Source organism: Loxodonta africana, chromosome 5 (assembly GCF_030014295.1).
Source record: "Loxodonta africana isolate mLoxAfr1 chromosome 5, mLoxAfr1.hap2, whole genome shotgun sequence".
NCBI classification, from domain to species: domain Eukaryota; kingdom Metazoa; phylum Chordata; class Mammalia; order Proboscidea; family Elephantidae; genus Loxodonta; species Loxodonta africana.
This window is the reverse complement of record NC_087346.1, coordinates 47,130,251-47,157,084: the sequence shown is the minus strand read 5'-3', so window position 1 is coordinate 47,157,084 and position 26,834 is coordinate 47,130,251. Positions and strand designations below refer to the sequence as shown.

Genomic DNA, 26,834 nt, shown 5'->3' with positions numbered 1-26,834 from the left:
GACTTATTGCCCTGAGATAACCTTTAAACCTTAAACCAAAAATAATCCCCTGAAGAACACCTAGCTCAACTGACATAACATAGTTTATTAAAACTATGTTCTATGCTCTACTTTGGTGAGTAGTGTCTGGGGTCTTAAAAGCCTGTAAACAGTCATCTAAGATACTACACTGGTTTCACCCCTTCTGAAGCAAGGGAGAATAAAGAAAACTAAAAACACAAGGGAAAGATTTGTCCAAAGGACTAATGGACCACAACTACCACAGCCTCCACCAGACTGAGTCCAGTACATCTAGATGGTGCCTGGCTACAACCACTGACTGCTCTGACAGGGATCACAATAGAGGGTCCTAGACAAAGCTGGAGAAAAATGTAGAACAAAATTCTAACTCACAAAAAAACCCCAGAATTACTGGCCCAGCAGAATTACTGGTTTGAGAGTATGGCCTCCGAACACCTTTTAGCTTAGTAATGAAGTCACTCCCGAGGTTCCCCCTTCAGCCAAAGATCAGACTGGCCCATAGAACAAAACTAAAGGGGCATACCAACCCAGGGGCAAGGGCTAGAAGGCAGGAGGGGACAGGAAAGCTGGTAATAGGGAACCCAGGGTTGAGAAGGGAGAGTGTTGACATGTCGTGGGGTTGGTAACCAATGTCATAAAACAATATGTGCACTAACTGTTTAATGGGAAGCTAGTTTGTTCTGTAAACCTTCATCTAAAGTACAATAAAAAAAAAAAAACCTGAAATCTTCTTAAAAACAAACAATAGTTTAGCTTAACTAGTAAAAAATGTCCACCTTGAGTACTACGCTCTTTTAAGAACTATCTATATGGGATCAAATTAACAACAGCAACTTGGAGGATTAGATAGGAACCTCAGGCGGCAGTGAATTTATGTTAATGGCGGAGGAATAATGCAGAAAAAGAGGGCAAGATGGTTGCACAACTCAAGGAATGTAATTAATATCACAAAATGGTACATATAGAAAAGGTTGAACTGGTGTGTTTTGCTGTGTAGTCTCAACAACAACAAAGTAAAATTGAAAAAAAAGTATTTTCTGTTTTCTTCTTTGTACTTTTCTGTGTTCTGAATTTTCTGCAATGAAAATGTATTACTTTTGTAATCAGAAAAAAAAATCACTGCTATTTTTAAAGAATGTAATGGATAAAGTTTTTTGTAAATGAATGGCTGAGGAAATGTTGAGGACACCCACGTTCAATCAAGGCTATTTGGGGTTACTACCAGAGAGAAAAAACTGGGATGTTAAAATAACTTAAAGATCTGAAACCTAATCAATGTATCTGAAAAGATACTCCACAGAGGGAGATGGATGTCATAGGGCCCAGGAAAAAGAGGGCGCTGAAGAACAAGAATTTCTAGTGTTTAGCATCGTTCTTAGAAGTGTGACCCTCCAGATCTGAAATGTTGTGTGACAAGCAGTTTTCTTTTGATACTGGAAGATGATGCCCTAAGGGACTCAGTCAGTAAAAGTTTATTAAATGCCTGTTGTGTCCCATGCCCTCTGCTAATTGCTGAGAATTCCAAGACGACCAAGTCTCCTGCTCCTAAGGAGCTGATTTAATAGGAGACAAGCATATAAACAAACTGAAAAAAGTGTCATCGGTGCTCTGACAGTATGTATAGGGTACCTGTACATCCAACTTACAGGGCCCCAAATGTTAAAGTGATTATTTCTAATTTGCTGGTCACATGGGGAATACACTAACTGCATTACTCTTCCGCTTTGCACCCCTTTTGCTAGCTAAATCCTAATCACCCCTTAGGTCTCAGCCGAAGCCCTACTTTCTCTGGGGAGTTGTGCCCAACTGGACCACCCTTGGGTACTCCTGCTATGAGGTCCCTAAAGCCCCTGTACTTCCTACATAACAGCACTTATCTTACCGTTTTGCAATCTTTTGTTTGTCTGTCTTCTCTAGCTGATTGTCAGATCCTTAAGGACAGGAACAATTATTTGTCTTGATAATGTGCTTGGATCACCAAAGGCTTTCAGTAAGTATTTGCTGAATGAATATAGTTTTACAGCCTACAAAAATAGAGGACCAGATCAACATTAAGTTTATGGTGCCCCCACCAAGGTGCAACTAACCAAGGAAGCTCAGTTTGAAATGTCCATCTGACCTTTGGTAGAAATTAATTCAGTTGCAAATGAGAACATAAATACTAAGGGAATATAATACCATAAAGTATCCAGAATCTGGCTGACATCATAAAAACAAAACCTGTTTAGAAGAAGTGAATATTAAGTTATTCAAACTTTTGAATACAGGTGAAGGCTATGATAGAAATGGCAGCCCACTAGACTCATGAAAGGAGAGGAGTAGACAAGTTTTATGCAAATCAGCTTGGTGGGACTGGAATAGTCATCATTCACTCATTTAATATCTACATCAAGATTAAACTGAATTTTGAATTCTAGGTTAAAAAGTTCAGATGTGATACAAATAAATGCCTCAGATATACATAGCACACAATATTAAGTTGTGTTTGAATGTGATTATTCCTGCAACTAGGCAGGGGATGACCTAGAGTGGAGACAAACTATGGGTGATACACAAATCCAGACAGGGCCTTTTGTATAAGAGGATAGGATGTGACCTATGCAGATGAGCCTTTCTTCTAATAGTTCTCTGCTCGCATGTCACAACATCTGAAATTCCTGCCACAGAAGTCACTCCTGGTTTAAGGGACTGTCTTCAGAAGGCCCTTGTTAAGATGCAAGAATATATTACTAAGTGATGGTAATATCCAACGGAGTGGTATCTCTGGCTCCCAGATCTAATCTTTTGTCCCTCCTAGGAATGAGGATGCTTAGCCACAGAGTATACTTCTCAGCCTTCTCACAGCTAGGTGTGGCCATCACCAATGGAATGTAAGAGGAGAGATTTGCCAACTTCTGTATCACTTCCTGTTATGGATTGAATTGTGTTCCCCCCCAAAATATGTGTCAACTCGGCTAGCCCATGATTCCCAGTAGTGTGTGATTGTCCACCATTTTGTCATCTGAGGTAGGATTAGCGACAGTTATGTTAATGAGGCAGGGCTCAATCTACAAGATTAGGTTGTGTCTTAAATCAATCTCTTTTGAGATATATAAAAAAGAAAGCAGCAGAGAGACATAGGCATCTCTACCACCAAGAAAGAAGAGCCAAGAGTGCGAGTTCTTTGGACCCACGGTCCCTGTGCTGAAAAGCTCCAAGACTAGAGGAAGATTCATGACAAGAATCTTCCTTCAGAGCTGACAGAGAAAGCCTTCCCCTGGAGCTGGCACCCTGAACTCAGACTTCTAGGCTACTAGACTGTGAGAGAATGAATTTTTCTTTGTTAAAGCCATCCACTTGTGATATTTCTGCTATAAGAGCACTAGACAACTAAGACATTTCCTTAAAGATAAATTGCTTGTCTTTGACTTTCTCTTTTCCTTCTCCCTGAGGGCTAGGAAAGAGACATGGTAGAGGCTGAACTTCAACCAGTGTCCTAAGCTAGAGCATGACTGAATCTTATGATGGAAGGTCACGGGTCTCTGAATGAAAACTCACAAGCAGAGCGACTGTCACCATCAACCAGCCAGCCAGTTTCATTAGGAAGAAATATATTTCTGTTTTCTCTTATGCACTGTATGTTTTGTCTCTTCATCACAGTATATTACCTTTACCCTAATTAATGTAATAATCATGAGCATGACATAGATTTGAAAGTTAGCTATCTCTCGTCCAGGGAACAGGAAGGCCCTAAAGTAATGGGTCATAAGAAAAATAACAAAAAGAGCTGGATTAGGGCGCTCTCTGGGGAAGGTGGACTCAGATGGGCCACAGAAATGGAGGACTCTGTCTAGCCAGTTAGGGAATAGGATAAGGTCTTTTGACATCTAGATGGCAGCAAGAGGAAAAACCAATGTAAATACTTGTGTACTTTAAAAATCTGGTAGGGACTAATCAGTTACAATAATTCTCAGAAAAGCAGTAAGTGAAACAAAATAAAGAAGAGGCAGAATAGCAAGGAGAAAGTGGGTAGGAATTGATGAGGGACTGCATTACAGTGTTTTTTTTTTTTTTAAAAAGAGGAGCGAAAACCAATTCAAAGGATAAGAGTTTAAGTAACTGAATTGTGAGACTGTGACAGTAACTGTAAGTTAGGGCAAGCTGTTGGCTGATAACTGAACTCATTCTTCCTCATGTTAATTTTAAATTATGGTAGCACATTAAAGTACATAAAGTAGTAGTATAAAAATGATGGAGAGTTTGAAAAAAAAAAAACCATAGAGAAATCAGGATTGGAGATGCAGAATATTACCACCGTCATAAAGAAATAGCCACAATCATGGTTCTATTGCATTTTAAGCTTAAACATTACATATTTCAACTTCCATCCTGATAAGTTGCCTCCAGTAGCAGTTTTCTATTTATAATGTTCAATATTCTCTTTTTACCGCTAAACTTGTTCAGAAGGGTCTCCTTGAACTTCTTCATCTTTATTTTGATATTCAGCTTTCTGGAGAAGCCTGGGGCCCAGCAAACCAATAAGAAGACTTCCAATTGGGGCTGTAATGAGGATGGCCAAAAATGCCACTGTCAACACATCCATTCCATAGTCTTCTAGCTGTTTCTCTCCATGGGATCTTGCTGTGTCCAAAGCTACAGATCCTATTGCAGCCTATAAAAGTTTAAGAGTAAAGTAGGAAATATGGTAAGAAGCATATACAAAAAAGGTAAATTTATCATTTGCAATAAAAAAAAAACCTCATTCTTTTGTTCAACCAAGAAAAAGTTCTTTTAAGTCTTCTTTCAAAGTGTACTGCCATTGGTTTTGATTATCTGACAGACTGATGATTCATATGCACTTATATGCATAAGGCAGCATCACATAAATATCAGGCAAATGAATTTCACAACACTAGGCAGATACAGACTCACAATGTCAATTACAATATAACATGAAGTCCTGCATACTAAATTTCTCCTGAATAAAACTGAATGTTACTGGTTGCCTCAGTCTTACAACTTTAGAAATTTGGAATTAAGAAAAAAAAAGAGAAGAAAAACTGCAGAGATATTTTTTGGAAGATGGTGAAGTTTTAGATTGGGCTAAAAATCTAAGACTATGTATTGCTTTAAAGGCTAAACTATTAAACATCATGAAACATGAAAAGTGGTGGGTAACTTCAAGAACTTGAAGTTAACTCATTAGGTATTTGGCAACTCTTGCCTCAGGAGTGGTGAAATATTTATTTAGAATTTATCCAAGTATTAGGTAAATTCTTGCTTTCTTTTACCGGCAAAGTATAATATTACCAACTCACATGGGAAAAATATATCAATCAATGTGATCGTCTCTTTATCCCACAGAGCACAAAGCAGGCTCTAAGACAATCAAACAGATAAGAAAATATCGAGCGCATCAGATACAAGGCAGAGACTACTAGTTGCTCACAAATATCTGAATGTTCCTTTTCTATAACAGAACTCCTGAGTTTTAGCTGGTCATACAGCTGGCCAAGTAGCAACTTTTTTTCTAGTCTCATTTGCAACTAGATGTAACTATGTATCTAAATTCTGGCCACTGAGAGGTGAGCAGAAATGATAAGTGCAAGTTGTAGATTGGATATGCATGTCCCTTATCTTCTCCCCCTGTACACTAGATGGGAAATTGAGAGAGTTGGAATTGTCACCTTGGACCCATGGATGGAAGGCACATGCTGAGGATGGCATTCACCCTGCCAGCTCTGAAATGTCTGTGATGAACTACCGGTGAGAGAGAAATAAAAATCTCATTTAGTCACTGTACTTGGGGGCTCTTTGTTATTGCAGCTTACCCTGTACCCTAACTAATTCAACATTTCATGGATTCTTGGCAAGAACTGTACACACTGCAAAATATATTTTCACTTCTCGTTGTACATGTAGGTGTATGTATATGTGTATGTTTTGGGATTTGTATATTGGCTGGTGTTTTGGATTGGATTGTGTCCCAAAAAAATATGTTATAAATCCTAACGCCTAGAGAGATTATAATTCCATTTGGCAATGGGTATTCTTTGTTATGTTAAAGAGGCAGTATTAGTATAATGTGTGTATTAAGTCAATCTCTTTTGAGATAAAGAGCAGATGAAGCAAGCAAGCAAGTGCAGTTTGGGGAAGATGGATGTCTTGTCACATGAGATCTCCAAGGAGCCAAGAAACTTAAGTTGAAAAGTGACAAGGACCTTCCCCAGAGCCAACAGAAAGAGAAAGCCTTCCCCTAGAGCCAGCACCCTGAATACAAACTTTCAGCCTCCTAAACAGTGAGAAAATAAATTTGTTAAAGCCACCCACTTGTGGTATTTCTATTACAGTAGCACTAGGTATCTAAGACAGCTGGGTTGTGATGTAAAATATATTTTTTATAGTAGGCTACAGACAAAAAGTTTGAAAAACACTGATACAAAAAAAATATGTAAGAAACCCTTGTTTCTTGTGCAATGGCAAAAGGAAAAAATTTCAGCACAGTACAAACATTATCCAATATATCCTGGATATTACTCCTTATTTTAAAATTTACCTTCATGGTTACAAAGTGCCATTTTCCAAATTTTAGCATTTTATAACAAATTCTTCATACCAAAGCTACGAGAATCATTGTTCTGATATTTACCTGCTCAAGTTACCACAAGTCATGTGAAAGCTAGAAACATTCTGAGGGAAAAACTGTTCCCTTTATTGGACTATAGTAATGTCACAGTGCTCTTAATCATGGTGTCTCAGGCATTTTTGAAAATCTGATGGAAAAAAGAGAAACTTCTCTGGAATAATGCCCACGCTCACAGCCACACAAAGTCTGGTATATAATTACAGAGCATACACATTCTCCAAAAAAAAAAAAGTTGCTGTCAAGCCAATTTCAACTCTTGGTGATCCTACAAGACAGAGGCGATCTGCCCAATAGGGTTCCCAAGGAGTGGCTGGTGGATTCGAACCGACAACATTTTGGTTAGCAGCCAAGCCCTTAACCACTGAGAAAATTAGGAACAACTTCTTTTTAATTCCATAAAAATAGAAATTTGTATATTTAATTGCAGAAATATGGGATGGAACAGTTGAATCTTGTTTGTTACAAGTAGTCACAAAACACACAATATGATGCAACCACAGTGTATATAGTTCTAATTTAGTTAGCTATTATAGGCATTCTAACAAATGTATGATCAACAATTAAAGGCACTATCTGTGCTTTCATATCACTTGCTCATTAGAGTACACAAATGTCAAGTTGAATGAATACAACACTTGGGAGGAGGTTAAGCTTGTTTAAATAACTTGAAATCAACTAGTAATGTAGAAAATCAATAAAGTATTTTCTGAGTTGTTTTCGATAAATCTTCTTTTCTCCATTATATATAAAATCTGCCAAGCATCATTGATCATTAATTATATTGACACTGAAGCACTTTCAACCACTAAAATGGGCCATGCTATTTCTGTTTCCCTCTCTTCTTGGAATATTGAAATGAAAAGAGGTGACAACTATATCTCTGGGTTATTTAAAGAGCTATGACTAGTAAAAATTCAAACCCTTCTCTCCTACTACTACTGCTTTCTGGTACTGCAGGGATTTATCAGATTTTTTGTTGTACCGTAGTGATCTAAAAAAAATTTTTTTTTAAGTCATCACATTTTAAGGAACAAATATACTAAAGACAAAACTTTTGAAGAGTAGATGACCATAAGCTATTGTCATAAATCAAACTTTGATCACTTATTTTCACCAAACTTCAGTAAGTTCTCTCATTCAATATTTCATGATATTATATAGAAATAGAAGTTAAAATGCTAAACCATCCTATCCATCATTACCTGGACTGTAGCCTTAGGAAGCCATGCAAAAGAAATAAATATCTTTTCCTTTATGTTAAAACCAGCAAAACACACCATCAGAAACGTAGTCAAAATTCGTATCAGTACTGCAAGGCCCAGGGTGGCAACACAAAGGCCTGTAAGAAAAACTCAATTTTTATAAATAATGAAACACGGGGAGAAATTGCATTTCATGATTACTGATTCAAAATACTACCAACAGAAATAATTAAAGAACACTAAAAAATCAAAAACACAAACATGGTTAGGCATAATTTAGCAAAAAAATCAATATTAAGGACCAATCAGATCAATTGTTTATAAGAAGTTTTTACCAGATTAAAACTAGAAATTAATTATATTTGAATTTCTACAAAGAAGATATGAAAATTTTATCTCTTATACTCATAGCAAGAACCGCATTTTCTTCCATGTGTTTATTTAACAAGAATTTATTAAGTGGTAATTATGCATGACAGGCTTTGAACTGGTCACTGGGTACACAAAGATGTATAATGTACAGACTCTGCCTTTTTGAGCATCAAAGTCAGAGGAAGACAAAAATATAAACAATGAATTCAATACCATGTGGTAAAGCGCAGCATAAACATACAAATAAGGCGTAGAAGAGGGAAAAATTAACTTTTTCATTAAGAAAGTTTAGAATTCTTTATAGAATATGAGACCAGAAATGATATTCAAAATATTTATCAGCCAATCAGAATGGAGCTGTCTGTGCAATGCTCAGTGAGAATGGGCTCTGGCAGTACACAGCTTTGTACCATATTGGTGTATACTAACTAGCATGTTAGCCCTGGATGACATACAGCTACTTAATTCAGTTATTTAGAACTGTTTATTGATGAAGAAACGTTCATACTGAGTTGTAAAATAAAGATCTGAGAAAGGTACAGCTAAGGTGACTACTGAGTAATAAGGTGATTTTTTTTTTTAAAGTAACATTTATTGAGCATTTACTCTGTGCCAGTTACTGTGCTAAGCTTTAAATGCACAATTTTACTTAACCCACAGAGCTTGGGAAAAAAAAAAAGAAGTTCAGAGAGGATAAATAACTTTTACAAGTTCAAAGGGCTGGTAAAACTCCAGACATTGCTAGATCTGTTGTGAATCTGCAACAGGGTGTCTTTATGGAAAGACTTTGTGGCTCTTTATTGAAGTGTATTTCTTTCAGGTTGGTGGGTATTCAAAAGCATATGTTGCCTGAAGTACAAGATGCAAAAGAGATGGCACCATTCCCAGAAGGGAACACTGAAGGAGGAGCAGGTTTGGGAAGAGGATGATGAGTGAGTTTTAGATACATTAATTCAGAGGTAAATATTTTGGAATTACATAGTCTACAATTAAAGCCATTGGAAGTTCTGAGAAGTGATATAGAGCGAGAAAAGTAGGTACTTTGGAAAGATCTTTCATGAAGAGAAATGTTTAAACCTTATATAGTGTAAAGGAGAATATAAAGGACACTGGACCATATGAAGTTTCAGAATTCAACATAAAAGAGTGTTTTGAAGAGGTCAGTAACATCAAATGCTGCTGAGAGGTCAAGTAAAATAAAGACTGGGAAGTGTCATTGGATTTAGCAGTATAACCTTGGGGAGAGCAAGGTCGGCTGTGTGATGGGGCAGAAGCTGCATTGAAGTGTATTGAGAAAGTGAACGGGAGTTGACGTAGAAAAAGCGAATATAGTTTGAAAGAAGTTCAAACTAAAAAGTTTGAAAGAAGGAGAGAGAGGTAGTGTGGTAGGTCAGGGAGGAGGGCAGTAAAATAGAAGACGGATAAAGTGGGGAAGGAAAAAAATGCAGAAAGGATATATATTTGTTAAGATAGAAACGAATAGAGTCTGTTTAAATTCTGAAGAAGAAGAAACAGATAAGGTATTTGAAGATGTATGAGTGAAAGGGAAGGATCCTTGTCTGAGATTCAGAAGAAGGTGGCAGAGGATGGGGTCCCTAGCATGGATGGAAGAACGCTGTGATGGGAGTAAAGGATGAAATCATGAGTATATGTTCAAGTTAATATTCAAGTGTTATGAATCAAGAGAGTATTAATACGATGCCTTGATATATGGATGAATAAAGGAATGGATGAGTCAACAAATATTCAGTGCCATGGGCACATTTTATAGAACTGACCAGTTGTTTTAAACTTCTGGCCTTTAGTCAGAACAAGTTTAGATGAACAATAACATTCTTATCATTGGAAGAAAAATTTTAAAGCCTGTTATCTCTTGATTGTGGTCAGTAGTGTTTACAAGGAGCAGTAGTGTTTACAAGGAGCAACAATATGAAAGGTGTGAAATTCACTGCCTTGGATTTACCGGCATTCTTTTTAACCAACTAGTCTTTCAGATCATGACTATACATGTAATTAAATTTTTATATAACTGTGATAATGGAAACTACTGAGCACACGTCTGCTAAACAGATTTTAACTTTTTATAGAAAGAGAAGATTTTAGTTTAAAAGTGTACTTTGAAATTCTTACCAACAGTTTCCGGTCTGAGAGATGCAATAGATACCTCTGCTCCAATCAGTCCAAAAAGAAGGGGCTGAAAAATGTCCCAGGCAACAGCAATTATTTTTTGAACCTCTGCCTAAAAGAAAAATAACACATACACACAATTTTTACTGTGTGAAGTTTTAAGTAACAAAAGTTTACTGATTTGATATTTGAGTCAATTTGACCTAAACCCACCCACCACTGCCATCGAGTTGATCCCAACTCATACAGACCCTATAGGACAGAGTAGAACTGCCCCATGGAGTTTCCAAGGAGCACCTGGCGGATTTGACTCAAGGTAGTCTTTATTTTTATTTTTGTGTTATCTATAAATAGGAGGTTAGCTACAATAGAACAAAAAAATTGCCTGGGACACTTCTTACACAGTTATTATATGATGTGCTTTCATATACTAAGTGTGGGTTCACAAGTGGATATTAATTATAAAGATTCTTATAAAGTAATCTTAGGAGGCCTACTTCTGAATATATTATTATCAGATCATTTACCATGTGAATTTAAAAACTGATCAAGCTGACCATGTGTTTATTTTTATTTTATTCAAAATTTTTATTTTGTACTAATCCTCTGAATTGTACAAGTAAGAAGCCAGCTGTTATTCTGAAATCACATAATGAAACAGGAAGAGCCCAGGTATGAGGGTCAGAAGGCCAGGTTCTAGTTCTGGGTCATCACTAACTGAGTCAAGAACCCTAGGCTTGCATGTGCTCACCATGGGACCACACTGCACCGTGTCCTGAGACCTCCTCCACTACTGAACGGCTCCAACTGTTCAGAAGCCATTACCTATACTGAGGCACTAGATCCTGCACACAGAAAAAAACACAGGACCGTTGATTTCCACCTGACAGTTCATTGGTTTGTGAATGCCACTATCATACTTACCCCAAGACTCCTGTTTCCTTGACTGAACATTTTAAAATTTTATTACTTTCAATTTATTAAGTTAGGAGATCTTTTACCACCCTTTGTATAAGTCTCAGTTTGTCAGTGTATCTAATTACCCATCTAACTTCCTATCTATCTAGCTATATCAACAGGTAATACATTCATCAAAGTCAAGTATAACAGAGTAGCCAGTGGAAAGTCCCTCTTTGTCCCCCAGGGACTCAGATGCCTCCCAACCCATAGGCAACTATGGTTATTACAATATTTTTTGTACATGAAAGCATAAAATATATTTGCGTACTTGTCTACAAAATAGTATTCATTGAGTTTATTTTTAAAAAACTCTCCAGTCTTTCCTTCTGGCTCCTTAAAGGGCTTCCTCTTCATTTTTACAGTTCTGTCATATTCCAATTAGAGATTCAGCATAAATTATTTATTAGAAACTCTCTAATGAGTGTTAAAGTTTTCAATTTTTGCTGGTACAAAAAACACTGCAATAGATCATTTTGTATTTCATATGTGTGCAAATATATATGATAGCATAAATCATTAAACGTAGACTTGCTGAGTCTAAGAGCACATATGCATGTGCCATTGTGACAGACAGTGCCAAACTGCCTTCTATCAGCAGTGTACACATGGGCTTCTTTTTCTATACCCTTACCAACAAGTATGTTATCATACTTTGAGAATTTTGCTAATCTGACAGGTGAAGGTATCTCTTTGTAAAAGTGCCAGTCAAGTTTAACTCCTCTAGCCCTGAGTTTCTTCACCTAAACCTTTTACAGATTAGACTGATTGTGAAATTCCTTGCTTGCCTTAAAATTCCATAATTCTATGGACAACTCAAATCTCATTCCATATAATGAAATAATCTAGCATCTGTATTTTCCAAACACTTTGGTTTCTTGATCCATTTAAAAGAAATGCCAGTAGGATCAAGTTAGAACAGCAAAGTATGGCAGCAAAAGTCTAGGAGTGACAGAGTAAGTTTTTCCTCAACTTTCATCAAAATTGCTATTAGCTATGCATTATTATAGATAAAACAAAAACTGGGAAGAAAAATCAATTTTCGAACTCAAATCTAGAAATAAGGCCAACCGTAGAAACATAATTTTCTATATTTTAAAGTTTTCTCCCTGAAAAATACTGGTAACTTCAGTTAGCGATACAGGGCTTTAATACTTACAACTTATATAAAAATTTTCATGAATCACAGATTCTACCAATTTACTTTCTCTACCTCCATGAAGACACAAGCAATAAAAAGAATTAAATCAATATTCCTTACATAAGTCTAGCACAGATTGATAAATACATGATTCTTTGCAATGCTGATTTTTATGCTAATTAAGCTAAGTCTTTAATCTTTGTACTTTTTATTTTAACTCAAGGCATATTTCCCAATCTTGTATGTTCGCAATATAAGAAAATAGGCCCAAGGTCCTGCCTGATTTATGCCCTTAAAGAAATGACTCTGGATATAGAGACAGTCCCCAGGTTAAGAACGAGATTCATTCCTGAGAGTGTCTTTAAGAATTTGTAGGTAAGTCAGAAAAGGTGCATAAGGTTCTTATTTAGCCTACTTTTGCGCACGAAAAGGATTGAAGCATGTGCAGCAAGTGAAGGTGATCAGAATGAAGAATTTTTTTCTAGTAAGGGCTGGTTCAATTATTTCAAAGTGATGGCAAATTTACATAACGTTAAAGGGCAAGTACAAGTTGGCCATGTAAGGTAGACTGCCTGTACTCAGACACTCATCAAATATTAATCACACAAAGAATTACTGCTTAACCCTAAAGTCATAAATTTAGCAACTTTCATATTTGATATTGTGAAATCACTAATTTCAGGATTTTTTTTTTCTCATTTACAAGACTTGTTAAAATCTTGAAATAATTTCCTTAGGCTTTCTCCCATTTCACTTTTTTTCCTTCCTTTCTACGCAGAAAAATAAAATCACCATTTTTATGTGCAAAGCTCAGTTTTTTTTTTGTTACCAAGCTTAGTTTTTATCCATTAGCAATATCAACACATATTTAATAATAAAACTCCAACTTTCCATTTATATGATGCCTAAAAAAAAAAAAAATTTTTTTTTAAACTTTGTGAAGTGCATTCACATGATATACTAGCTCATTTCAGAGTCATGCTAAAGCAATTTGATGAACTTGCTTTTAAAACAACTGAAAGAGCAATAGGAATTCATTTTTTTAAATTGAATTTAGGGAAAGGAATTCTTACTATTCATAATTCTTGAGGGTTTTTCTTTCATGATTTGAAGTCAGGTTAAACATTTTAATACTAACGAACTATCACATTAAATTGTACATTTCTCAATCCTGGATCCCTCTAAAATTTCAACATTCTAGTTCCTTATGTCATAAAGTTTGCTTTATTACATATATCATATTTGAGTAATAAACAGATTTGTGTTTAGTATTTTTGTTTTTGCTTACATTCTTTACTGAAGAATGTTTACATACTCTTTACTGAAGGAAATCACCCCTCTCAGTTTGTATACAGACTATCATATAGGTTTATATGCATTTACATACTCATGTCATAATACAGAATGTTTCAGAGTTTTAGGTCTTCTGTTAATTTTTATTAAAAATATGACTTAGAGATCTTATAATATTAGTTGTTAATTGCTGCACAGTTGGCTCTCACTCATGGCAACCTTATGTCCAGCAGAACAGAATAATATTAGTACATATAGCTATATATACACCTCGTTCTTGCTGCATCGTCATCCATTACATGGAAGTACCATAGTTGATTCAATCACTTACTGACTTGTAGATTGTTTCCAATTTTTCTCTTTTCAAAAAACACTGTAAAATAATTTATCACAAATCATTCTCAAAAATACATTCCAGGCATAGTAATGTGGTAATTATCAATTTATTGCTCCTTTGCTCTAAATCTGTTTTTATTGTCCACTCTGCAGAAAAGAAACTTGGCCCCTTGAATATTTCTCCTTTGTCAGCTGGCGCGATGCTCAACTTTGTCAGTAGAGGGCTCTAAAGAGCTATTGCTAGAGAGAGGTGCTTTTCTTCCTGATTTCTGTGACATCAGGATCCTGCAGCAGCAACGCTGCTCCAGCACTAGACGCCTGCTCACAGGTGGCTTCTCCAGAGTCAGGCTCCTACAGTGCAGGGTGGCTAGCAGCACCCAGCGCCAGCAGCTTCACCCAGCAATACCCTGGGGAAGTTCACAGTAGACTGCCTTTAGCAAGAAACTTCTCCGTGAACCCTAGAGGGTGGATCCTGCAAGTTTGGAGGGTGGATTTCCAGCAAGTTCTATAGGCATGTCACCACAGCGACTTCTCTGCCAGCCAGTGAGACAAAGCAGTGCCCTCTCCAGCAAGGTCTGGATCTCAGCCTTGGTGGCGGCGGAGGGAGGTCTTTCTTGGTTGCAGTATCTCAGCCTAGAGGGGAGGGGCTGTTCTTTATAGCTGCATTTTGTATTGTATTTAGAGTTCCCTTACTTCTTACGTTAGGGTTGCTATGAGTCGGAATCGCTCTGAGTCGAGTCGGAATCGACTCGGCGGCAGTGGGTACTTACTAGTCAGTGCCTTGTGGCTCTGATCTTCTGTTATAGCTAATAATTCTTTACATTAAACTTTCCCTGTTGAAGTTACTGTGTAGTTTCTCTTTCCTGATCGGACCCTGATTGATACAGCACTAACACACACATAATGTACAAAACCTAGGGAAAGACTGACAAACTTGACTACAACATAATTAAAATGTTTTGTACAAAAGAAACCATAAAGGTAAGCGACAAAGAGAAAACATCTGCACCATGTAAAACAGTGTAATGAACAATATTCAATCACTAGGAGACCAACGACAACAAAAAAGGGCAAAGTATACTGTACACAGAAGTGATTCACAGAAGAGGAATCGCAAATGGCCAATAAACATTTTAAAAGATGCTAAATTTATTAAACAGAGAAGCAAAAATTAAAAGGACATACTATTGAAGTAGAGAAAACACATTTTCTCCAGTGTTTTAATATTGAGATATATTTCTTCATTTGTTTTAGTATAGCTGTATAATCTGTGATTAATCTTTAGTCTTTAAAAAATGGCACAGGTTCTGTTGGAGATATGGCTGAACAGCCTGTTCCACTCTGAACAAACACCCTAATACCTTACAACATGTTTTCTCCTATTCACAATGGGTGATTGAGAACTTGACGTAACTAATGCCATAATGATGCTTTAAATAATCTCTAAAAACATTTTTTTATTACACCAGTTGCACTGGTCTCTTCCAAAGGGCTGCAGCGCTCTCTCAGCTCCTGTGGCCTTGGTCTCTCTTCTCTTCTTTGTTCTCTTGAGAAATGGCTTTCAACCTATAAGATCACAGCTAGAAAAGATGCCTGACATTTTTAATCTACAACTTTCTTCCTTGCTCCCTATGTCAGCCACAGTGGACTTGGAAGAACAGTTCCACTAGCTGAGAGATTCTTATGTGAGTTTTTTCAGCCTGTTACAAACATACTGATTAGAGTCCAGATGTCTGACACACATATCTTTAGTTTAATAGAGTTTATTGTAGTTGTTTTGTGATGTATAAGACCATCTGTGGACTACGTGCTCAAAACATGAGATAACCCTGAACTTCCCCCTAAAAAACTCTCCTGCTAGCTTTCTAGAATTAGACAGAATTTGAGAGAAATTTAACCCCCTCTGTCTCTTAAATACCGGTATTCAATAAAGCCCTCTTACTGCTTACCTCCTTCTGTCTCAGTATTGGCTTTGCAACAGGCAGTGTGAACCCGCGATTTGCGGTAACACTATCACATTGGAAACAACTCTAAAATTTCTATAATGTCAAATATTTGTGAGGTTGTGAGGGAACTTTCACACAGTAATTGGAGAGCAAACTCTGGTAAAGCTTTTATGGAGTAATTCAGCTGTACCCGTTACAGTGTCTAAGAATTTTCATTGAATAAATTTTTAATCAACTGAGAATTCTGGAGCAATCGGTTAAGCACCTCGGCTGCTAACTGAAAGGTTGGCAGTTTGAACCCACTCAGCCACTGAAGGGAGAAAGACCTGGCAATCTGTAGAGATTACAAACAACAAAACCCTATGAGGCCGTTGTACTCTGTCACATGGGGTCACCATGAGTTGAAAATCAACGGCATCCAACAACAAAAATCCATCGTATACTTAAAATTACACATCTTTAAGGATCTGCAATTCTGGATGTATACAGCATTTAGCTGTTTGCAAAGGGAGGATTATCTTGTTTTTTTTTCCATTTTTTTTTTTTACTTTTACTATTTTTGGTATGTTTAGTATCATGAAGAGTCTCTTTCCTTCTAGCTTATAAATGTTGAAGCACAGAGCACATGTGAGGCTGTTGATTTATTTATATAGCTCTATTCGAAAAATTCATACTGCATGCAAATGGTTATGCTTTCACAACATAAGGGATCAGGTAATGACCCAGGTTTAAATTCTGCTACCCACTAACTGCAGGGGACTCGCCTCTCAGTGTCTAATTTTTTCATATGTAAAATGAGAGGTTTGTATTAAATGACATCTAACATCCTTTATCATTTAATGACAGTGAATAATTTGGCTAAAATGCAAGTCAAGTTGCCATCCGTCATGGATTGAATTATGTCCCCCCACAAATGTGTGTATCAACTTGGTTAGGCCACAATTCCTAGTATTCTGTGGTTGTCCTTCATTTTGTGATTGTAATTTTGTTAAACAGGATTAGGGTGGGATTGTAACGCCCTTACCAAGTCATATCCCTGATCCAATGTAAAGGGAGTTTCCCTGGGGTGTGGCCTGCACCACCTTTTATCTCTGAAGAGATTAAAAAAAAAAAAGAAGAAGGAAGCAAGCAAAGAGTGGGGGACCTCATACCACCAAGAAAGCAGCACCAGGAGCAGAGCTTGTCCTTTGGACCCGGGGTCCCTAAACCTGAGAAACTGCTCGACCAGGGGAAGATTGAGGACAAAGACCTTCCTCCAGAGCTGACAAAGAGAGAAAGCCTTTCCCTGGAGCTGACACCCTGAATTTGCACTTGTAACCTACTAGACTGTGAAAGAATAAATTTCTCTTTGTTAAAGCCATTCATTTGTGGTAATTCTGTTATAGCAGCACTAGATGACTAAGACACCATCTTTCCACATACCTTTATATTTAACTTTTTAATTTACTTTAGCCAAAGTGAATACCCATAGTATAAAAACCAACTATTATTTTTAGTTTGCTTAACCTTTTGTTACCATGACTAATTGTTTAATGGAAGTTCTCAAATATTTTCATGTACTCAGAACGCCAATGAAAGGAGAAGGCCTAAAGAGCTGAATTACTTTGATTTCTAAATTGTGGACAAAGGCCACAATTTATTCTTTGATTGTAACACTATATTAGTTGAACATCAGACATAAGCTTATTTATTGTAAAACTTAAAAAAAAAAGTCACAATGTACCTTGTATTTTTTTCATAATATCAAAACTAAAAATAAACTTGTTTATAAAGAAAGTGTAGTCACTGAACAGGCTAAGTGTAGAATATCAGCCCAGTGTGATGCAGACGTGTTTTCCATTGACAGTTAGGGCCGCTTCACACATCTGCATGCACTAGTACGAACCTTGAATAACATAAATCAATTTCAAGAATGGACAGAGAAACGGAGGTATCCTCATGAGTTAAATATCCACTCAATCTGATATTTTTCTTCTTAGAGAAAAGAACATCTCAAGATTCAGAAGGTACGAAGGATATCAAGAAAAAAAATCGGATAGCTCTGGTGGGACAATGGTTAAGCACTCACCTGCCTGAAAGTTCCTCCGTTCAAACTCACAAGCCACTCAGGGAGAAAGACCTGGCAATCTGCTCCTGTAAAGATTACCGCCTAGGAAAACCTATAGGGAAGTTCTACTCTATTCTATACAGTCACTATGAGCCAAAATGGACTCGATGGCATATAATAACAACATAGCTCTAAAGGTGACCAGAAGCAGCAATGGATTTGAAAAGACATGAAAGATGCTTAAATTTTTTATGTACTCATCTAAGTTGAGGAATCCCTGGAAGGCGCAAGTGGTTAAACCCTCAACTATAGTTGAAAGGTTGGTGGTTCATACCCACCCAGAGGTGTCTTGGAAGACAGGCCTGGCGATCTGCTTCTGAAAGGTCACCGCCTTGAAAACCCTTGACAGACCACAGCAGTTCTACTCTGCACACATGGGGTCACCATGAGTCAACTCGACCGCAACCAACAATACTTGAATACAAAAAACGGCAAGATTAATGATTATAAGGAAAACCAATGGGAAAAGTAGGTAATAATATCAGAAGGCTACGTACATAAACAGGTTTTCATAAAATATTTTAGGTTTCCAAAGTAGAACACCAATGTTGCTATAGTACTGTAGAGCTAACAAGTGTTCCATTTCCATTATCCCACAGGATAGTCACAATTGATTCTTTAGATATTACTATTGTCTTCATTTTACAGTTGACAAAACTGAGTCTAAGAGAAGAAAGTGACTTGCTAGGAAGTGGCAGAATTGGAATTGGAATCCTAATCTCCATAATATCTTAAATCTTATGTTCTTTTCATTATATCATGCTGCTAAGAAGGTAGGTATAAAAAGAATAAGGGTGATTATTTACTGAGTGTATTCTATGACTAAGTGCTTTATGTAGATTATTTCATTCAGTCAACTCTATGAGTTGTTGTTATTATCACTCTCTCCTTTACATTTGTTGAAATTAAGGGTCTGAAAAGTTAATTTGCACATGGTCATATAGCCAGTAAGTCTTAGAGCACAGATCATTACCTTAAGCAGTCTGGGCTCTTAGACCTTATGTGTACTATACAAAAAAGTGAAGAAAAGAAGTCCAAAATCTAGACTTATAGGTTTGATGCCTCCAGAAGTAGGAGCTTTCTTGAGGAATAAATTAGAAAAGATATTGCAAGTACCTTCCACATAACTGATTCAATAAAGATTAGTTTTCTTTCTTTAGGGAACCAATTTGATGTACTCAAATGGTGGATTCTCATTCTGACTCTGCCACTTGCTAGCTTTGTGACCTCAGGCAAACTATGTGCTATCTCTAAAACTCAGAGCTCATTTGTAAAATAGGACTAATGTCTACCTTTCAGGGTTACTGTGAGTAAGTGAGATAATATATGTCAGATTTCGCTGAAGAGGGGATCACTTTCACTGGGAAAGAGATCTTTATGAAAGAAAAGAGAAGAACACTTACGTAAGAGACTGATAGATCTGACCACACGAAAATATAAGATCTTTGTGTATTAATAATGGAACAACATAAATGGGCACAAGGGCTAATATCGTGTGTGTGTATCTCACAAGTCAGTAGTCAATACGTCAAATCTAAAGATAACAGCCAAAAGATTTGTCAAGGAAAAATTCAAATGGCTAAAAATACAAAAAAGCGTTCAACCTCACTGTTAAAGAAGCATAAAGAAAAACAGGATACCATTTTTCACCTATCAGTATGGCTAAAGATTAAAAGCAATAATATTCTAAAACAGCAGCTCACAAAGTATGGTCCCCAGATGAGTGGCATCCGCATCATCTGAAAGGTGGTAGAAGTGTAAATTCTCAGGTCCCACCCTAGACCTCCCAAATCAGATAATTAGGAGTGGGGCCCAGAAATCTAGCTTGACAAGCCTTCCAGGTGACTCTGATGCATGTCAAAGACTGATAAGCATTATTCTAAGCTGATGAGTTTGTGATGAGGTACTTCATATATTGCTGGTGGAAAGTAAACTGATACAACTTTAGAAAGTAGTTTGGTGATATAGGTCAAAAACCTCAAAATGTCCATATCATTTAGCCCAAAATTACACTGTTAAGAATGTTCCCTAACAGGAAATAAACACATATTGGATTTCAGCATAATTTAAAATAGAAAAGACTGGAAATAACCTAAATAAGTATATAGGAATGGTTAAAAAAAATTATGGTACATTTGTATGTGTGTGTATATGTATGTATATGTATATGCATATATACATATATATATCACCAGAGGTAAATATGAAACATATTTTAATAGTGATTTTCTCTCTGGATTGTGGGATTGCATTGATTCCTTCCATGTAATCAGCTGGACTGCAGGCAATTTAGATAAAGTTATGACAAATGTAGACAAATGACCCTATGTTTTGATGTATATTTTCTATACAACCCACGTTATAGTTTTTCTGAAGAAAAATGTAACAAACTGATCAAGGTTTTCCTTTTCCTCCTTTTTCTTTCTGTGCCCATAGTCAATGGCCACTTGCAGTAGGCATGACTCTCCCCTTTGACTTCACCATTGCTATAAACTACTCTTTTATGGTCTATTCCAAATGTTATGGCTCTTTCTCATTGCTTATATTTTTTTATCCTATCATTTATGAATTGAGATTTTTTATTTCTTCATTTTTAATTAAAATGGGTTACATTAGTCATGTGCTAAAGACTTAATTTTAAATAGCAAAGTTTAGGATTATGATGCTTTTTAATACACTTAGTATTTGTTACTCAAATAGATGTCAGAATATAAAAATGTACCCTGCACAACAAAGCTTCGGTTGTATTACAGGCTAACTACAAGTTGTTTTGGGATTGAATAAACCTGAACTTAAATCCCAATGCTGCCACTTTCTCATTTTGTGACCTTGAACATGTTACTTAAGTCCTTCAGACTTATTAAAAACAAAACAAAAAACCAGTTGCCATGGGGTCACAATGCAAATGCAGTAGCATCCCTTTGCTAAGTGAGAACTTTAATCTTTGTCTCCTGGGGAAGGAGCAGGTCTGGCTGCTTCTAAGAGCAGGGTGCCTTAGTCAGCAGCCAAGGCTGGGATGGAAGACAATGAATCCTCAGAGAGAAGCCAGGTACAGCACCAAGGAGGCAGCACACCCCTTGGTCTTGAGCTGAGACTGACAGAGGTAGGCTGTTAACCTTGCCTCAGTCCACAGATAAAGTGAATCCATGTAAAAACAAATATTTTGATAACAACAAATGTTATGAGGGATAAGGGACGAGTACCCAATTTATACTGAGAAGTTTATTTACTTTTTCATTTGCTTTTGTTGGATGTTAAGTCAATTGTAATCAGGAGAATTCATTAATACAGGTGCTGCTTAAAAAGAGAGAGGCGAGAGAGACACACATGACATAAGCCTTATAGTTAAGCCTCCTGGCAAGGCAGGATGCTTAGGTGCTCATGATGCCTGGGGCAGGGCTAAAAGGGACTCTCCCCTCTCTCCTAAAGCCCACTCCACCTAAGCCCAATACCCTGTGGCCTCAATACCCTCTCAACACCATGCTTCAGACAGCCCTTACTAATCCCTCCCTCTAAAATGAGACGATTCAGCATCACACTTGTTCTAATTTTATAATTAGACCCTTATATAGTGAAGGCCTTCTACCTGAATGCTATTTACCCACGATGAAATTCTGTCTCCAGCAGAGCCCCAAATTATATTATCACCTACATTTATAATCTCTTCATTAAGGAGAATAACACATGATCCTGCCAAGGTCAAATCTATAAAAACATATCTGGAAAATAAAATAAATGACAACCAGCTAACTTCCATAATGGAGATTAAGAAAAATAATAATCTTAGTGATCTTAAAAATCAATAAGGAAAATCCAAATAACTTGAAAACGGGCAAAGTCTTCTGAACAAACTGGCTGATAAATATGAAAAAATGACTAGCTTCACTCATAAAGAAATGCAAATCAGATTAATAATAATACATATTTTTCACCTATCACATTAACAAAGATTTGAAGAATGAAAATACTCAGGAGATCCTCTCCCATACTGTTGGTGGGAATATAAATTAGTGCAGCCTTTTGAAAGGGCAAACTGATACCATCAAAAATTTAAATGTGCATACTCTTTGATAGAGTAATTCTACTTCTAGAAATTTATCCTACAGATAAATTCAAAGATAAACTCTATTTTGTTAATTCTAAGATACATATCTTTTCACATTTTAATACTTCTGAAATTAGGATGGCATGTCATAGTTTAACTGGCAGCACATTTTTTTTTTTTTCATTCTTGGTGGCACATAAAATAATGGTGGTTCTTGGAAATGATAATGTCTTAGAGTTTATGAAATATGGTATATGTAAGGATACTTTACTGAGGCACTGTTTCTCTTAGCAGAAAACTAGAAACAACCTAACTATCTGTTAGTAGGAGACTGGTTAAGTAATGAGCCCAGATGTTGTAATGGTTAAGCGCTTGGCTGCTAACCAAAAGGTCAGTGGCCACTAGTTGCTCTGCAGGGGAAAAAAGACCTAGCTATCGGCTGCCTTAAAGATTCAAACCAAAAACAAAGCTGTTGTCATGGAGATGATTCTAACTCATAGCTAGTCTATAGGATAGAACATAAGGCGCTGTAATCTTTACAGAAGCAGATTGCCAGGTCTTTCTCCTGCAGAGCAGCTGGTGGGTTCGAACCACCAACCTTTCAGTTAGCAGCCTAGTGCCACCAGGACTCCTTTCTTGTGAAGATTACAGCCTAGGAAACTGTATGGGGTAGTTCTACTCTGTCCTATAGGGTCCTAGGGACTAGTTACAAGTCAGAATTGACAGAAAGTCACACAACATAGCTATAAAATGCAATACTCTCTAACAATCACACACACAAAAAGGAAGGCATCATGAAAATATAACCATGATATATATTAAGTAAACACATCAAATTATAAATTGATACATAAGGAGAAAAAGTATATTCATGTGTGTGCGGCACTGTATATTTCATATGCATATAAATAGCTTTTATGATAAAAATGTTATTTGATATTAAAAAAGCACCTGGAATGAGAAGGAGGAGGGAAGGAGGGAGAGGGATATTCACTAATTAGATAATAGATAAGAACTACTTTAGGTGAAGGGAAAGACAACACACAATACAGGGGAGGTCAGCACAACTGGTCTAAACCAAAAGCAAAGAAATTGCCTGAATAAACTGAATGCTTCGAAGGCCAGTGTAGCAGGGGCAGGGGTTTGGGGACCATGGTTTCAGGGGACATCTAAGTCAATTGGCATAATAAAATCTATTAAGAAAACATTCTGCATCCCACTTTGGAGAGTGGCGCCTGGGGTCTTAAACACTAGCAAGCAGCCATCTAAGATGCATCAATTGTTCTCAACCCACCTGGACCAAAGGAGACTGAAGAACACCAAAGACACAAGGTAATTATGAGCCCATGAGACAGAAAGGGCCACATAAACCAAAGACTGCATCAGCCTGAGACCAGAAGAACTAGATTGTGCCTGGCTACAGCCATTGACTGCCCTGACAGGGAACACAACAGAGAACCCCTGAGGGAGCAGGAGACAAGTAGGATGCAGACCCCAAATTCTCATAAAAAGACCAGACTTAATGGTCTGACTGAGACTAGAAGGACCCCGGTGGTCAGGATCTGCAGACCTTCTGTTAGCCCCGGGCAAGTACCATTCCCAAAGCCAATGCTTCAGAAAGGGATTGGACTGGACAATGGGATAGAAAAAGATGCTGGTGAAGAATGATCTTCTTGGATCAAGTAGATAGTTGAGACTATGTTGGCATCTTCTATCTGGAGGGGAGATGAGAGGGCAAAGGGGGTGAGAAGCTGGAGAAATGGACATGAAAAGAGAGACTGGAGGGAAGGAGCAGGCTGTCTCATTAGGGGGAGAGCAGTTAGGAGTATTTAGCAAGGTGTATATTCTTTTATATAAATTTTTATACGAGCGACTGACTTGGTTTGAAAACTTTCACTTAAAGCACAATAAAAGCTAAAAAAAAAAAAAAGCACCTGGAAAGAAAAAAAATTAATCTGCTCAGAAAGTAGTAACAGAACTTAAAATGAAATTCACCTTTTTGCTTCTCCATCCTATTCCTGCGAGGAACGCCATGACCAACGTGCACAGTCCTCCTGACCCAGGGAAACCAAAATACACACTGCTGAAAACAGCTAGCACAGAGAACCCCAAAACGAGGAATGCTCTCTTCCACGTAAGATTGCCCTTTAGGAGAAAAAAAGTTAATTAACAAAGCTATTTCAAATAACTGATTTTTAGCTATTGATTTTTCTATAATAATAACTGATTTTTAGCTATTGATTTTTCTATAATATGAATTTATAGGAAAATTAAAATGCCTGCATCTGCATGCATAAATGCATGATGTAATATTTACCTTCTTTTCCTTAACAAAGGCAGAGTGAGTGTATACATAAATGTAGGTTCCTTTTCAGGAACACCAGTTATCTTCCTCATGTTGCTATGATGCTGAACAGGTTTCAGTGCACCTTCCAGACAAGATGGACTAGGAAGAAAGGCCTGGCAATCTACTTCCAAAAAATCAGCCTAGGAAAACCCTGGTTGTGTCTTTGTTCTGTTGTGAGTGGGGTCACCATGAATTGGGGACAGACTGGACATCAGCTAACAACAACAACTGTTATCAATGCATAATTTCACAGAGTTGAATAGAGTAGCAGAAAAAAGTACATGGGCTTTGGATGTAGACAGACCTGGGTTAAAATTCTAGCTCTTTTATATCATTGGCATGTATGCAGTTGCTGCGTTATTTAACTTCTCCAAGTTTTGTTTCCTCATCCATTAAACTAGTATAAAAACATTTTACATCTTAGGGGTTTTGTGAAGGTTAAAGATACCATATTTCTATTATCTTCAGGCTCTCTGCTCTTTAATTTGGTGCTCCCTTGGTTTTTCTTTCTAAATCCTTGACTAGCAAGAAGTTTTAGGAGGCTTTTTTATAGATTAGAGTAGCTTTTTTTTTTTTTTAGAAGTCTGATAACCATGTACTTTTCTCTCTTTACTTTCCTCTGTGCCGCCTTTTAAACATCTTGGTCACTTTAAGATGGAGGTTTTTTAAAGTACTTGATTTGATTTGGAGGCATGCAAGCTCTGGAGCTGGATGTCCTGAGTTCAGTCCCAGCTCCACCGCTTTCCAGCTATGTGATCTTGTTCGAGTCCCTTATGCTGACAATCTCTTCGTCAGTAAAATGGTCATATTCATAGTACCCTCCTCATGGGTCATCCGGACTGCACTAGGTCAGCGCTGCCCAGATAACTTCCAGTGAAGACAGAAACATTCCATACTTGCACTATCCAGTACAATCGCTACTAGCCACTGTGGCTATTGACATGCAACTGAGAAAGTGATTTTTTTTCTTTTTTGATTTTTAAAAATTTATTGGGAAAAGGTCTACAAGTATCTTCAAAATTGTATGCACGCTTAATATGAAGAAACAAATTAGAATAATTTAGAGTTTCAATAAAGTATTTTGATACTAACAAAAGAGACCAAAAAAAAAAAAAAGCCATTATATATCTTGATTTAGTTGAGTATAGTAAAAAAAAAAAACTTGCATATCTTATTTTTTAAATTAATGATATCTGTTTTAGTGTGAAATTTAAAATGTACATAATATAAATAAGAGAAAAAATGTTTGGACTGCATTAAATATCTTACACATTTAATCCTCTCCATAAAGCTCATGGATGGCACTGAGACAGCAGGAAGCAACTTTAAACTGGGGGGCTATTTTCTAAACCATGTCTTTCACACTTGACTTTGATAGAAGCGTTTCAGAGTGTTTTTAATGGCATTTTGGAGCATTTCTTTCTCACAGATTATTTCTTTCACCTGGTCACTGCTTGGAAAGTACTGGATAAAAAATCCAAGAAAAGATCCAGCTGCCACACCGATTACCACCTCCAATACTCCTCTGAGGACATTAAAAATTGTGGAGCCTGAAAAAGACACAAAAATAAAAACTTCAGACAGAAGTCTTAATCCTTAAATACTCCAGCTTTACTTCTACAGTCATTGGAATGGAGCATCTGATCACATATGAGGAAGTTTACAGACCCTCTACATTCTTAAATATATGTGACTTAAAATGTTTACTAAAAAGAACCTATAAGTTTTTTTTAATTTTATAAGAAAGGTATGCATATAATTGGAGACAGATAATGAAATTAAAAATATGATTTGTGCAGTTTTTTTTAATGCATTTGCTTCAAATAAAAATTTAGGGAAAGGGCCTAAGAAAATGTGAAAGACAAAAATCATAATTCAGAGCTAATTTGTTCCTGTGCATTGTTTGCAGAGGCTGAGTGACCCAGATCTAGCTAAGTTTTCAAATTATTGTTTAAGAGCCTGATTTTTAATCATAAGTGTGCATTGGTTTTAGTATCTCTGATATGTATAAACTGCAGTAACCTAAGAATCTGGAAATAAAAATAAAAAACCTCTTCTTACTGTAATGAGTACAAGGGACTTATTCCTTCTCAAATGTTTACTCTAAAAGTAAATCTGAAAAGAAATGATTTTTGAGATTGCTCTTGGAAGAGTCTTTATTTTTTGATTAACTTCTTTGAAAGAGGTAAGTAGAACCTATATTTTTCTCCATAGCATATAGGACTTAGGAAACTGTGATAGAAAATCTTTGTTAGAACACTGAGCAGAAAATTACATTAAGATTACTCCATACAAGCAGGAGATCAGTGGGATGC

At 36.8% G+C, this 26,834-nt stretch overlaps 1 protein-coding gene across 2 annotated transcripts in view; it reads right to left on the bottom strand.

The window, feature by feature from the left end:
* Positions 1-633: 633 nt before the first annotated feature.
* LOC100655544 (sodium/hydrogen exchanger 9B2) overlaps positions 634-26,834 on the bottom strand; it is a 60,225-nt gene continuing 34,024 nt past the window's right edge. Inside the window, exons 9-14 of one of the 2 annotated variants that reach the window (XM_010590478.3) lie at positions 25,963-26,069; positions 24,168-24,317; positions 10,351-10,459; positions 7,849-7,985; positions 4,449-4,672; positions 634-2,045 (exon numbers count right to left, since the gene is read on the bottom strand). In XM_010590478.3, the coding sequence (XP_010588780.1) occupies positions 4,451-4,672; positions 7,849-7,985; positions 10,351-10,459; positions 24,168-24,317; positions 25,963-26,069 (725 nt within the window). In that variant the 3' untranslated portion in view covers positions 634-2,045; positions 4,449-4,450. Of the gene's footprint in view, positions 2,046-4,326; positions 4,673-7,848; positions 7,986-10,350; positions 10,460-24,167; positions 24,318-25,962; positions 26,070-26,834 lie in introns of those variants that run through there. The other variant, XM_064285494.1, reaches the window with a different exon arrangement.